Source organism: Chinchilla lanigera, unplaced genomic scaffold (assembly GCF_000276665.1).
Source record: "Chinchilla lanigera isolate Chin_1 unplaced genomic scaffold, ChiLan1.0 scaffold00022, whole genome shotgun sequence".
In the NCBI taxonomy this organism is placed as follows: domain Eukaryota; kingdom Metazoa; phylum Chordata; class Mammalia; order Rodentia; family Chinchillidae; genus Chinchilla; species Chinchilla lanigera.
In genome coordinates, this window is record NW_004955423.1 from 5,377,327 (window position 1) to 5,389,332 (window position 12,006).

The 12,006-nt window shown below is 39.5% G+C and overlaps 1 protein-coding gene across 6 annotated transcripts in view; it reads left to right on the forward strand.

The window, feature by feature from the left end:
• The window catches only part of Ccbl2 (cysteine conjugate-beta lyase 2), a 47,598-nt gene extending 36,464 nt beyond the window's left edge, over positions 1-11,134 (forward strand). For all 6 annotated transcript variants that reach the window (XM_005385110.2, XM_005385107.1, XM_005385108.1 and 3 more), the window contains 3 exons: positions 2,690-2,763; positions 3,666-3,752; positions 10,495-11,134. In XM_005385110.2, coding sequence (XP_005385167.1) covers positions 2,690-2,763; positions 3,666-3,752; positions 10,495-10,548 — 215 coding nt within the window. In that variant the 3' untranslated portion in view covers positions 10,549-11,134. The remainder of the gene's footprint in view (positions 1-2,689; positions 2,764-3,665; positions 3,753-10,494) is intronic.
• Positions 11,135-12,006: the final 872 nt, after the last annotated feature.

Here is a 12,006-nt window from a genome sequence, read left to right on the forward strand (position 1 = left end):
GCTTTCTCTATACCTGATCTAAATGTGCAGCTCACTTTATGAGATGATAGGAAGAAAAAGCTCAGTGTTATGGTTTAGATCTAGAATGTGTCCCTGAGCTCTCGTGTGCCCAGGGCTTTTGGAAGGTGATTGAGTAGGCATCAGTGGATTTAACCACTCATGAGTTCAGCGGCTGAATATGCTGTAAGGAAGGGACTGAGTGGTCATGTGCAGTTTAGGCTGGTTTTGAGCTCACTGTGTAGTCCAGGCTGGTCTTGGACTTGCAGCGATCCTCCTGCCTCAGCCTCCCGAGTGCTGAGATTACACATATGCGCCACCACGCCTGATTTAGAAAGCCTTTTTGATGATGGGAGACTGGATGGGGAAGATGTCCTTTCTTTATGTTCTCTTTCTCCCATGGAGAAAAATGTTAATCTCTGTAAAATCACGCTACAAAGGGAAAAAACTTTTATTTTATTGTTTCATCTGTTTTTTTTTAATTTGCTGTGTCTGAATTTTTTCACATACTAGCAGTTGTTTATATCCATTCTTGAAGATAAAAAATAAAAACTTCCACTTGATGGTAGCTTGAGAGTAAAAGTAAACCATAACATTTGTGAACACAGTAATAATTTCTCTTTGTAAATTAATAACAGTGGTGCAATGATTAATATTTATCAAGAATTTGAGATATAGTAGGTATTATATTAAGAGCTTTGCACATGTCACATTCTCAAGAAAACCATACAAGATAGGTTCCGTGCCCTAGTGGTTGATGAGAATAAGCAGAGAATCAAGTATTTTACTGAAGTTAGCCAACTAATCAGCCATAGAACTTGACTCCGAGTTAAGACATCCATGCCTAAACAGTGAATTTAGCCTGCTAAGCATCTTTGCCACCTATGAGCTTCACCCTAGAGCTAAAAGGAGGAACACTTGATTAGAAGGAAAGGTGATGGCTAAGGAGATAATTACTGTTGTCTGGTGAGAATGCACTCAGGATTGTGGAGAAGCTAGAATACCAACGCCAAGTCAGGTTTTCATAGACTGCTTAAATATGCTAATACGTTTGGTTTCAACTCTCACTTTTAATAAAGAATGACTTTGCTTCCTTTGTTTCATCCCCTTGAGGGGCTCTAGCTTAGTCATTTCAAAAGAAATAAATTCCAACTTCCTTCTAACTACAAAGCCTTTGTAATGTATTTATTCCCTTCTTTTCTTCTCAGCACTATGGCAGTCAATTCCTATTTCTCTAAGTTATCACAAAGACATACTAACAAAAATGTTTAAATGAGTAGTACGGTGCATCAGGTACAGTTAATGACCTCTGTGCTTACTTCTGCACCCAGAGGTAATCATGTCTTTATTCCTGGGCTATCTTTATACCTTGAATTACCTACTAGTGTGTACTTGTCAGGTGGAGCTCTTACATAATTTACAAGTAGATTCTAATATTATTAAGCTGTCATCTTGTTAGGGCCAAACTTAAATTAAACATACATACATGCATATATCTTGATATAGTAGTTTAACTTCCTCATCTATAAAGAGAGAATTGTAGCTTGCTCTCAGAATTGTTGAGACTACTAAATGAGACAACCATGCCACATGCTTAACAAATAGGAAGTACTCAAAAAGTGGTAGAATATTATTCATGTTATTATATGGAAATTTTACCTTCTCCTTAAAGCATAGGGGAAACTGGAAAGAAAATTATCAGGTAAAAAGATATAATGAATATATATTTATATATCTACTTATAAATATAATTTATATACTTGTAAATATATATATATATATATCTTCAGTGTCAAGCCTTTTCAAAGATTAATTTGAAAAACACCCACTGGTATTAATTAATTAAAAAAGTAAAATATGTCTCTCAGTTTGTTCTGAGTAATAAACTACAAACTTCACTGATTACAGTAACCATCAATATTGGGTATTTAGGGGCATTCTAAAAGATCTAAGAGTACAAGCCAATAAAATTCAAACAATGTGAAATGTAGATTGCTGCAGTGAATGCCAGAAAAATACCCTGCCCAGACTTGTAAGCAAGACTGATAGAAATGATAGGAATGGAAATACACATCTGAAGTTTTTTTCCCAAATGAAAAAATTGTTAAATATCTTAGTATATGGAAGCAGCAGACAAACAACTATAACATTGGAAAGATGTGAACATTCCTTGTTTATAAATAATAAATAGTGTTATTTTATTCATTCAACAAATACGCTTTTGATTCCTTGCTGACCTAAGAGTTGGGGATGCGATACATTGCAAACTAAACACTCTACCCCCACGGAGATTAAAATCTCTAAGTAATGTGGTTATTACTGATAAAGACAGATTTACTTATTATTTCCTTAACAGTTACTGCGGAGTTCTGTTTCTAGGTGGAAAGGCAGCACTCACTCACCCTTTCCTTCCCGTTTGCTGCTCTCTGCCTGCGCCAACAGCTTGCTGTGCGTGCTTGACCAGGCGCATGTGGGCACCGCCATAGGGTCTCAGTGCCTTTCATCTGCGCATGCCTCCCTTTGCGCTCACAGTGCACTGCGAGACTCCAGCATGTTGCAAATATCTGCCAAGAAAGTTCTCAGCTAAAGCAGATTAAATCAGGAGAACATTCTGAATCTCAGTGGACTTAAGTGAAATACATGTCATCGCAAATATAATTCAAAAGCAACCTAATTTTCATTGTTGCTTTAGATGCTGACCTCTCTGACATGAAGAACAATGAACCTTATGACTATAAATTTGTGAAATGGATGACGAAAAACAAGGTAATGTTTGTTGGCCTTTGCATTATTGTGTTGCATTTTATAGTTGATTTATGAAGGAAACTTGCTCACAAGCTCTGAAAAACATTGGTTGTAACTTTATTACCTGATTTTTCACTGTGACTTTTGGGGGGTTTTTAAAAACATTTTTCATTTTATAAATGGTTGTACATATTTAAAAATATCAAGCTAGGCACTACAGTACACACCTGTAATCTCAGAACCTTGGGAGGCTGAGGCAGGAGGATTTTGAGTTTAAACCCAGCCTAGAGAATTTAGTGACTTAGCAAGAGCCTGTCTCAAAATAAAAAATAAAAAATGTGCTGAGGATGTAGCTCAGTGTAAAGGCTCTAAGTTCAAGCCTCCAAATGGAAAAAAATAAAGTGTAGTGTCTGTTGCCTCAAAATTAGCATTTTAAATGTAAATGATGTACAGTGGAACAACGCTTGGTGAATTCCTACCATTTTGTCTAGTGAAACTCTGTATTATCTCTAATAATTATTTTGTTATTCTCTTTAATGGTTTGAACAATCTTCCATTCTTGACATCCGGTAATCTGAGCAACAGTAGTTGAAGATAACAATATGTAATATAATAACCACTGTTAATTCCTATCGTTTTGTTTGAAACCCTGTATCACTTTTAGTGTGCTTGCTTTGTTTTGTTTATGTTTGTGATGTTGGCATGCTGCTATTTTTTTTCTTTTACTATTCTCTTTAAAATTAAAAAGTATAGGGGCTGGGGATTTAGCTCAGCGGCAAAAGCGCTTGCCTGGCAAGCGCAAGGTTGTGAGTTCGGTTCCCGGTACCAGAGGAAAAAAAAAAAAATTAAAAAGTATAATAAAAATGTTTTAAAAATAAATGTAAGTGGTTTGGCTATTATTTAATCCTATTTATTTTTTTCAGAAACTATCAGCCATCCCTGTGTCAGCATTCTGTAACTCAGAGACTAAATCACAGTTTGAGAAGTTTGTGCGCTTTTGCTTCATCAAAGTAAGTTTCCTGATCCACTCATAAACCCATTCAGAATATCTTTCTTTCTGATTTACAGATCATCTTTTTTTCTATTGCTAAAAATCATAACCTCATGTGCATTTCTAAATTTTGATTTGCTGCCTTGAAATTAACTGTATAATGGAACAAAATTCAACCTCTTTCAGGGAAGGCAACATAATCCAGACACTTTACCAAGTAACAATGCCCAGCATACAATAGGAAGTTCCTAGATATGTAAAAACACGAGAAAAATGTGACCTATATTTAAAAAAGGAAGTATTCAATAAAAATATACCTGGCGGTGCCTCAGAAGTAGGAATTAGCAGAAAATGGTTTTAAAACAGATATTATTACTATATTCAATAAATTAAAGGAAAATATGGTCAGAGGAATTAGAACCTAAAAAAAAATCAGGTGGAAACTCCAGAACTGAAAGGTATAATCCCTAATATGAAACATTTTGTCAGACTTAGCAAAGAATTGAAGCTGTCAGTAAGAAGGGAAGTCAACTTGAATATAGATCTGTAGAAATGTCTAATCTGAAAAAAATGAAAGAATAATTATTTTTTTAAAATGGAAATAGTACCAAGTGATGATGATATGCATTCCTTTGGAGTATCACAAATAAAAAATAACAAAGGATTGTGTTCAGTGTGGTCAATCTTGCATTGTGGCTGCCCTCACCCTGTTTAGAGTATGTTAGGAATTGAACTCAGGACCTTACAACTGCCAGGCAGGTGCTTGTGCCACTGAGCTATATCCCCAGCCCAAGTATACTTCTTTTCCTGCTTTTATTTGACCAAACTCACTCTGCAGCACCTGTTTCTTTTCCTAAACTTAATAAAACTTGGCTATTGTTTAAAAAATAATAAAGGAAGAAACAAAGGAAAAAATATGGTAGAAACAATTATTTTAAGAAATAATCAGCCAGGGGTAATGGTGCAAGTCTGTGATCCCAACATTTGGAGAGCTAAGGCAGGATGATCACAGGTTCGAGCCCAGCCTGGGCTACATAGTGCGTTCAAGACCAGCCTGTACTACACAGCAAGTCCCTATCTTAACCTCCCACCCCCTAAAAGAATTTAAAAAGAAAAGAAATAATGGACAAAATTTTCTCATATTTGGTGAAAAGCAACTTAAAAATCTCAAAAGCTCAGTCAGCTGTCACAGGATTTGAAACAAAACAAAACCTGGGCTTGGTGGAGGCTCTCAGCACTTACAAGGAGAATATGAGAATCATGAGTTCTAGGCCAGCCTGGACTACAGAGTGAGACCATGTCTCAAAAAAAAAAAAAAAAAACAAAAAAAAAACCTAGGCCAGGCATAATTACACTCTGAAATCTAAAGTAAAGAGAATGTTGTTAAAACAACCAGAGAAAAACCACACATCCTGTGCACAGAACAAAGATTGGAACGTTAACTATCTTCTCATCAGGAACAAACAAAACCAGAATATAATGAAATATCATGTTCAAAGAACAGAAATAAAAAAGCTATGTCAGCCTCTACTGTTCGATATCTGTGAAAATATTCTTTAAGACTTAAAATAAATGACATTTCTGACAGACAAAAGCTGAGAGAACTCTGCTGATGGTGATCAGATCTGTATTTAAAAAGATTCTGAAGATTTTATTGCCATTTTTAAGATGTTACTGGCACTAAAAACAGTCTTACTGAGATAAAAGCGCTCTCTATGCCAACTTATTCTTCTGAAAATCTTGTCAGAATAATGTGAACACTTTCTTTCAGAAATAATCTATAAACAAACTATGGAAGGCCTGTTCAAAATAGGATATAAATGTTAACATCCTGACAGTGTAAGTATTCAATCGATTTAAATGTAGAAGTAAAAGTAAGGTTAATAATATTACCTTACAATGGATCTAGAATTATGCCATTGCTTTTAGTAATTGTGTTTCCTTGGAGCTAGAAAGTTTCTCCAGTTTGCTTTGACCTTTGTGATTTTGATACTTTCTGAAAATTATCAGCCAACTCTTTAGAAGAAAGCCCCTGAATTTTAGTCTATGTTTCCCCATAATTAAATGGAAGCTGCTCACTTTGGCAAGAAAGCACAGAAGTGCTGCTTATTTCTTTTTATTGCATCAGAGGTACATGATTTCAATTTTGCTCTTACTGGTGTAAGTGGATTAAATGGTATTTGCCAAGCTTTTTTACTGTGAAGTTGCACTTTTTCCATTAAAAAATATTGGATATTTTGCAGTAAAGTACTTTGAAACTATGAAAATATTCCATATCACATAAACCAATTTATTCATTTTACCTATTCATTGGTATCAGTAGTGACTCTCTGATCCCTATTTTGTTCATTGGAATCAGCCATTTCCAGTAAGTCCTCTTAGTAGAGAGTGGTGCTTACAAACCAACATTAAACAGTAAGAGCACTCACTGTCGTTGGGTTGTTGGTGTTCCCAGATCCTCCCAGTAGACAGAGGTGGGGAATATATTAATGCATATGCATGCATGCACACATTCATATATAATGTAGTCTGTGTTAGGCAGTCTTCCTGTCTTTGGGACACAATACCCAATACTCACAGTTTAAAGGAGGAAATAGCCAAGTGTGGTGATGTACACCTATAATCCCAGCGCTTGAGAGACTGAAGCAGGAGAATCATTATGAGTTGGAGGCCAGTCTGGGCTACATAGTGAGTTCAAGAACAGTCTGAACTACATAGCAAGACCCCATATCATGCAACCATAAAAACTGAAATAAAAGAGAAAATGTTTGTTTTTGCCTATGGTTTCAGAGGGGTTAGTCTGTGGTCTGCTGGCTCCAAGGCAAGAATATCATGGTGGAATCTGCTTAGTTCATGGCAGCCATTAAGCAAGCAGGCATCAAGGAGGAAGGGGCCAAGGACCATATATAATCTCTGAGGTCACTCGTCAGTGACCCATCCAGAAACCTCCCAACTTATGCTTTACTAATTTCCTGGGAGTTTCTTAGTCAAGTCAAGTTGACATATCATGATTAAAGTCCTCCCTCTATCTAGAAGGAGTTCCAGGACCACCAAATATCATAATTTGTGAATGCTCAAGTCCCTTATCTATGCAGTGTAGTATTTGCACGCAACCTCAATTATCTCTGGGCTATTTATAATTTAATACAATGTAAATGCCATGCAAATAGTTGTTTTACACTACTGTTTGTTTAGAGAACAAAGACAAAAAAATCTGTACATGTTCAGTACAGACATAATTTTTTGTTGTTGGATTTTGTTTTGCTGTTGTTTTTATTTTTTTATTTTTTTGTGGGGGAAACAAGGTCTCATTATGTAGTTCAACCTGGCCTTGACCTCACTGTGTAGCCCAGGCTGGCCTCATACTCACAGCAATCCTCCTGCCTCTGTCTCCCAACTGCTGACATTACAGGCCTGTACTACCATGCCTGGCTGAGAATGTTTTTTGAGATAGGGTCTCCATAATTTCTTTTTTTCAAACATCTCCAATTGGCAGTTGATTCAGATGCAGAACCAGTGGACCTAGCGGACTGATTATGTACATATTTACTTCTCTATTTATATGTATCTGTAGGGACAGAGTTCCACAGGAGGGGGAAGAAATAGAATAAGGGCCTCATTAGACTTTATTAAAGAAATTAGTAGAAAAATCTTACTAAAAGCTGCTTTTACTGCTGGCAAATCACTGGCTAATCCTGGCTAAAGGAGTTAAAACTTCACTAGAGGAATTCCTTTAGGAGCAATTAAAAGGACAATGATAGACAGAGAAAGAAAGAAACCAGACACAGAAAGGCACCAGATAGCACACACAGCATAAGAATTTACAAGCAAAGAAGGACTGCTCCCTAACAGAGAGATTAACCAGAGCAAGAGCTGGTAGGCAGAGCACGGAGGAAGCCAGGAGCCCAGAAACCAGAATAACTCCCCACTCCAATAAAATGTAAAGGAAGCAACTCAAGAAAAACCTTTAGAGAGAGAGTGTGTGTGCACACGCGCACTTTGGTGTCACTCTATTAGTGCACTAGATACCCACACATCCCCTTACTTAATCACTAATTCTAAGCTGCCTTTCAATAAGGCTTCTCCTAACCAACCTATAAATCCCAGGGATAAGGCCTGACAAGGACAAAAGGGGAGGAGAAACTCAAACAAAGCACACTACAAGGGATGTCCACATGGGCGAAAGAGCCTGGGTTAGGGTCTTGAGGCCTGGGACCCATCCAAAGACAGCCTAGGAAGCCAATCAGATTGTGACAAGCTCCCAGTGTCCACCTGGAAGGAAGGGTCCCTATCTCTGGTAAAAGAAGCTGGGGACAAAGCCTCAGGGACATCTGTCTTTTTCCAGACACCCTGCCCTCTCTCTGGTGCAGTTTTGTTTCTGGCTTCTGCTTTTTTCACCTTACAGATAAATCCTCTTCCTTTCTTAAACTCCACCCTTCTAATTTATTATTGGTGCTAAGGTTTCAATTCCAGCTAGTAGCTCGCTGCAGTTGTGACAGTGCCCAAATATATTGAAAACTACCAACAAATTTCATCCCAGCTTTTTCCCTGTCCATATTTGTAACTCCCTTCTTCAGCGGTGAAAAGCCTAGAGCCATGATTTAATTATGTGATTGATCAGTGCTTCTCTCTATATGTGATCAATGTCCCATTGGTGCCAGCCCTCCCCCACCCACTCACCCAGATCTCGGGGTGGATACCCTTCATCCACCCAGGTCAGGACAGTTTGAACCACGCTGCTTCCACCCCCTGATGTGGTCACAGTTCTCCCCTGCCTTGGCTTCTGAACCCCATGCCCACCTGCTCTCACCCTCCCATGATGGTGCCCTCCTCTGGGTCCCCAGGACCCCACTCCAGGCCACCGCTGCCTCTCACTGCATGGATACCCTCCTCGAGCTGGGGATATAGCTCAACAGCACAGCAGCTGCCCGGCAAGCATGAAGTCACGAGTTCAATTCTCGGTACCAAAATAAATAAATAAATAAATAAATAAACAAACCCTCCTCACCCCTTTTGGAGTCTGACAGCACAAGCCAGATGTCCAGGACCCTACGTGGAGCCAGCAAGGGCTACATAGTGAGACCTTTTCTCAAAAAACAACAACAAAACAAAACACAAGCCAGGGCCCTTACCTCACAGATACATCGCATACTTGCCAACACTGTTTCAGCTCAGTGTCATCACAGACACCTCTGCCACCTTTTTTTTTTTTTTTGGTGGAAGGCAGAACTGGGGTTTGAACCCAGGGCCTTTGTGTCATGGTACATCCCCAGGCTTTTTTTGTTGTTCTTGTTGTTTTTTATGTGTGTGTGAGGATGGGGTGGGGGGTTGGTTTTTGGTTTTTGAGACAGGTTCTCATTAAGTTGCTAAAGGGCTCGGCCTGGGCTCTAACTTCTGATCCTCCTGCCTCAGCCTTCTAGAGTGCTGTGATTACAAGCGCACACCACCAACCCAGCTTCTTCACCACCTTCTTCCACTCACATTGCAGTCCTGCTTGCTCCACTCGGACTGCACTACCCTGCGGCCAGCAGCCCAGGTTCAGAGCCTTAGCGCCCAGACATGTACTTTGCTCAGCCACACCTAGTGGCTTCCACACTGAATTATTTGGCAGGGACAAGAAGGAAAAATAAAACATAACAAAAGAGGAAAACACCAGGCTAGCTGCTCACTGATTACTATCACGTTAGTAATATCCCTTAGTTATTGCGGGCTGATCAGCCCACAATCTCCCAAGTGAGTGGACCGTGAAGGCTTAAATAAATGACACAATTGAAATGATTTTAGGGCTCCAAGAGGGTTCACCCCTATTACAGATTTTGAGATTCTCTGGGTTGAGACCAAGACTTCTCTAAGCAGCTGATATTTATTTGGTTTTCAAACAAAGGAAGGGGATACTAAAAAAAATGCAGGAATCTGGGCAGGACTTGGGAAGCCCTTTAAGAACTTCTCCAGGTAATACTTTATGTTAATTTAGGAGAACTATGTTATCTCCAGGAAGCCCTTCACTGCAGGAGTGAGATGCCTGCAGCTGCAGTCTCCTTTTAGTTAATGGGGTTGCAGCCAGACGTCCTCTGCTGTGCAGCTGTGGCCTTATCTTATCCTTTGAGGAGTCCCAACTTCACAGGCCGATGCAGGCCTCAGTAGGGACCAGTGATTCACAAATAAACATGGAAAGCCAATTGGTTAATATTAAATCCTCCTCAGAGCTGCTTCATAGTGGTCTCCATCAGTTTACCCTTCGATTTAATTAATTTTATATATGATATAATAGGCATGCATTATCTATTCAAAAACTAAGTGGCTCATTTGTCAATAACCGTAATTGAAATTTTGATAGGAAGGGCGGACTAATGTTTAGAATGAACTAAATCTTCCTTGCACAGAGCAGCATACAGTGACTAATATGCGAAGTTCACAAATGGAAACGTAGAAGCATAGTATATTCTTTAGAAATTGCCGTAAAGGGTTGTCTTGGCAGATGAAAGGACTAATGAGGAAAGATTTGGAGGACTGGAGCAGATTCCTTTTCTTTCTCGCTGTAAGCTCCTCTGTACTCTTTCACTTATTTCTATAATTGATTTGATTAAACTTTTTTGGTTCTGCATTTGTCTTTTGTACTTTGGAAAATTTTTCTTCACCTGAGATCAGATGTTCCCTTAAATCTGCATTTCATACTATTATGGCCTATAGCTTTATACCTAAACCTTTACCTCAAATTTCTGTCAGTATATAATGATTACAAATATTTCATTAATTTACAGAAAGACAGTACCCTGGATGCTGCGGAAGAAATCATCAAGGCCTGGAACAGATAGTCTTGAGGCGTGCAGACTATGTGACTGGCCACTAGATGGCCTCATATAGACTTCTAACTCTGTGTTAACACCTGCTGGATGTTGAACAACAAATAATTCAATACAAACAAATTTAAGTAACTCTCTCCGTTATTTTTCCGGTTAACCTCACTACTGACAATCTTCAGGAAGTTTGATTTTTTTCTTTAGTTGAACTGTATTAAAACGCCTTTGATTGGTTTCTTCTCTCATTCTGATTCCTTTAAAGTCACTGTGGCGCCACCTAATGGAGGCTTTGTGCCATGGCCAATGTGGCACTGGCCACTGGAGGCCATGTGCTAAGCCCCACCCTTCTTCATCTGAGTTAAATTATGATTTCTTACTCCCCTTTGAAGCGCCCTTTGAAGCGTCCTGTTTCATTTTCCCACGCTCCCACCCAATGCTGCCGTGCCACGTCAGCTGGTTCACCCCCTAAACCCCGCCTCCAGCCTGGCCATATTTAACCACTGTTCTGCCAGCCAGGCCCCTCAGAAGGTCCAGTCCCCCAACCCCTCCCCTCTGTGGTCTTCTCCGTGCCCTGCAATAAAGGCATTTTATTGTTTTATTACTTTCTGTGCCAACCGAAATCTATCAACCTTCCCCTAAGACATTAATGTAGTACAATGGTGAATGTACTTGAGACCACGGGTTCCATGCCCAGCACCATGGTGGAAAAATGAAACATAGCTATCATTTTACGAAAGTCAGCATAGCATAATGGATACGAACTGTGAGCAGCCTCTGTGACCTCTCTGTGATTCAGTTTCTAAATTATAAATGAGAAAGTAGCACTTCTTCAGATGAAGGTGGTGTGGGAGGATTCATGGCCTGATCTATGTACAGCCTGGTAAACAATAAACGCGTACATGAGGGTAGCCAGTTTCACTTTTCCTCCACTGCATAGAACTCCTAACCAGTTACAACCCTCGAACTTTGCTCTTGCTTTTGCCTTTCTATTCCAAGTAATGCCATTATTTGGGTGGTTTCAAAGTCCATAGGTACGACCTTAGACCTTGACCACTTCAGCCCCTGGTGATGTTCACCTCCACTCCACTGCAGCCGCCCACTCCCTTGGGCACACCCTGGCTTTCATCACCGAGGGCGGTGTCACTTTGGAGGAAGTAAAGTCATCATCTCATGCTGTAAGCACCTGTCCTTCCAGCTCATGCTTCATGTGTGTGCTTTCCCTCTTCCTTCCTTTCGTCCTCTCAGCAGATCACTTCTTTAAAACTACTACATTTTAAATGCACAGTTTCTCAAAAGATCATCCATGTCCTCTTATAGCACAATCAGCTAGAACCCTTGCTAAAAGTAGAGCTTCTGGTCCTCGCCTCAGACTGAATAGTGATTTTGGGGCCTGGCCCTGCTGTCGTCTATAGAATCCTTGATTGTACCCTACTGGCCCTCTTCTATCTTCATTCTTTTCCTCACCTAGCTTAG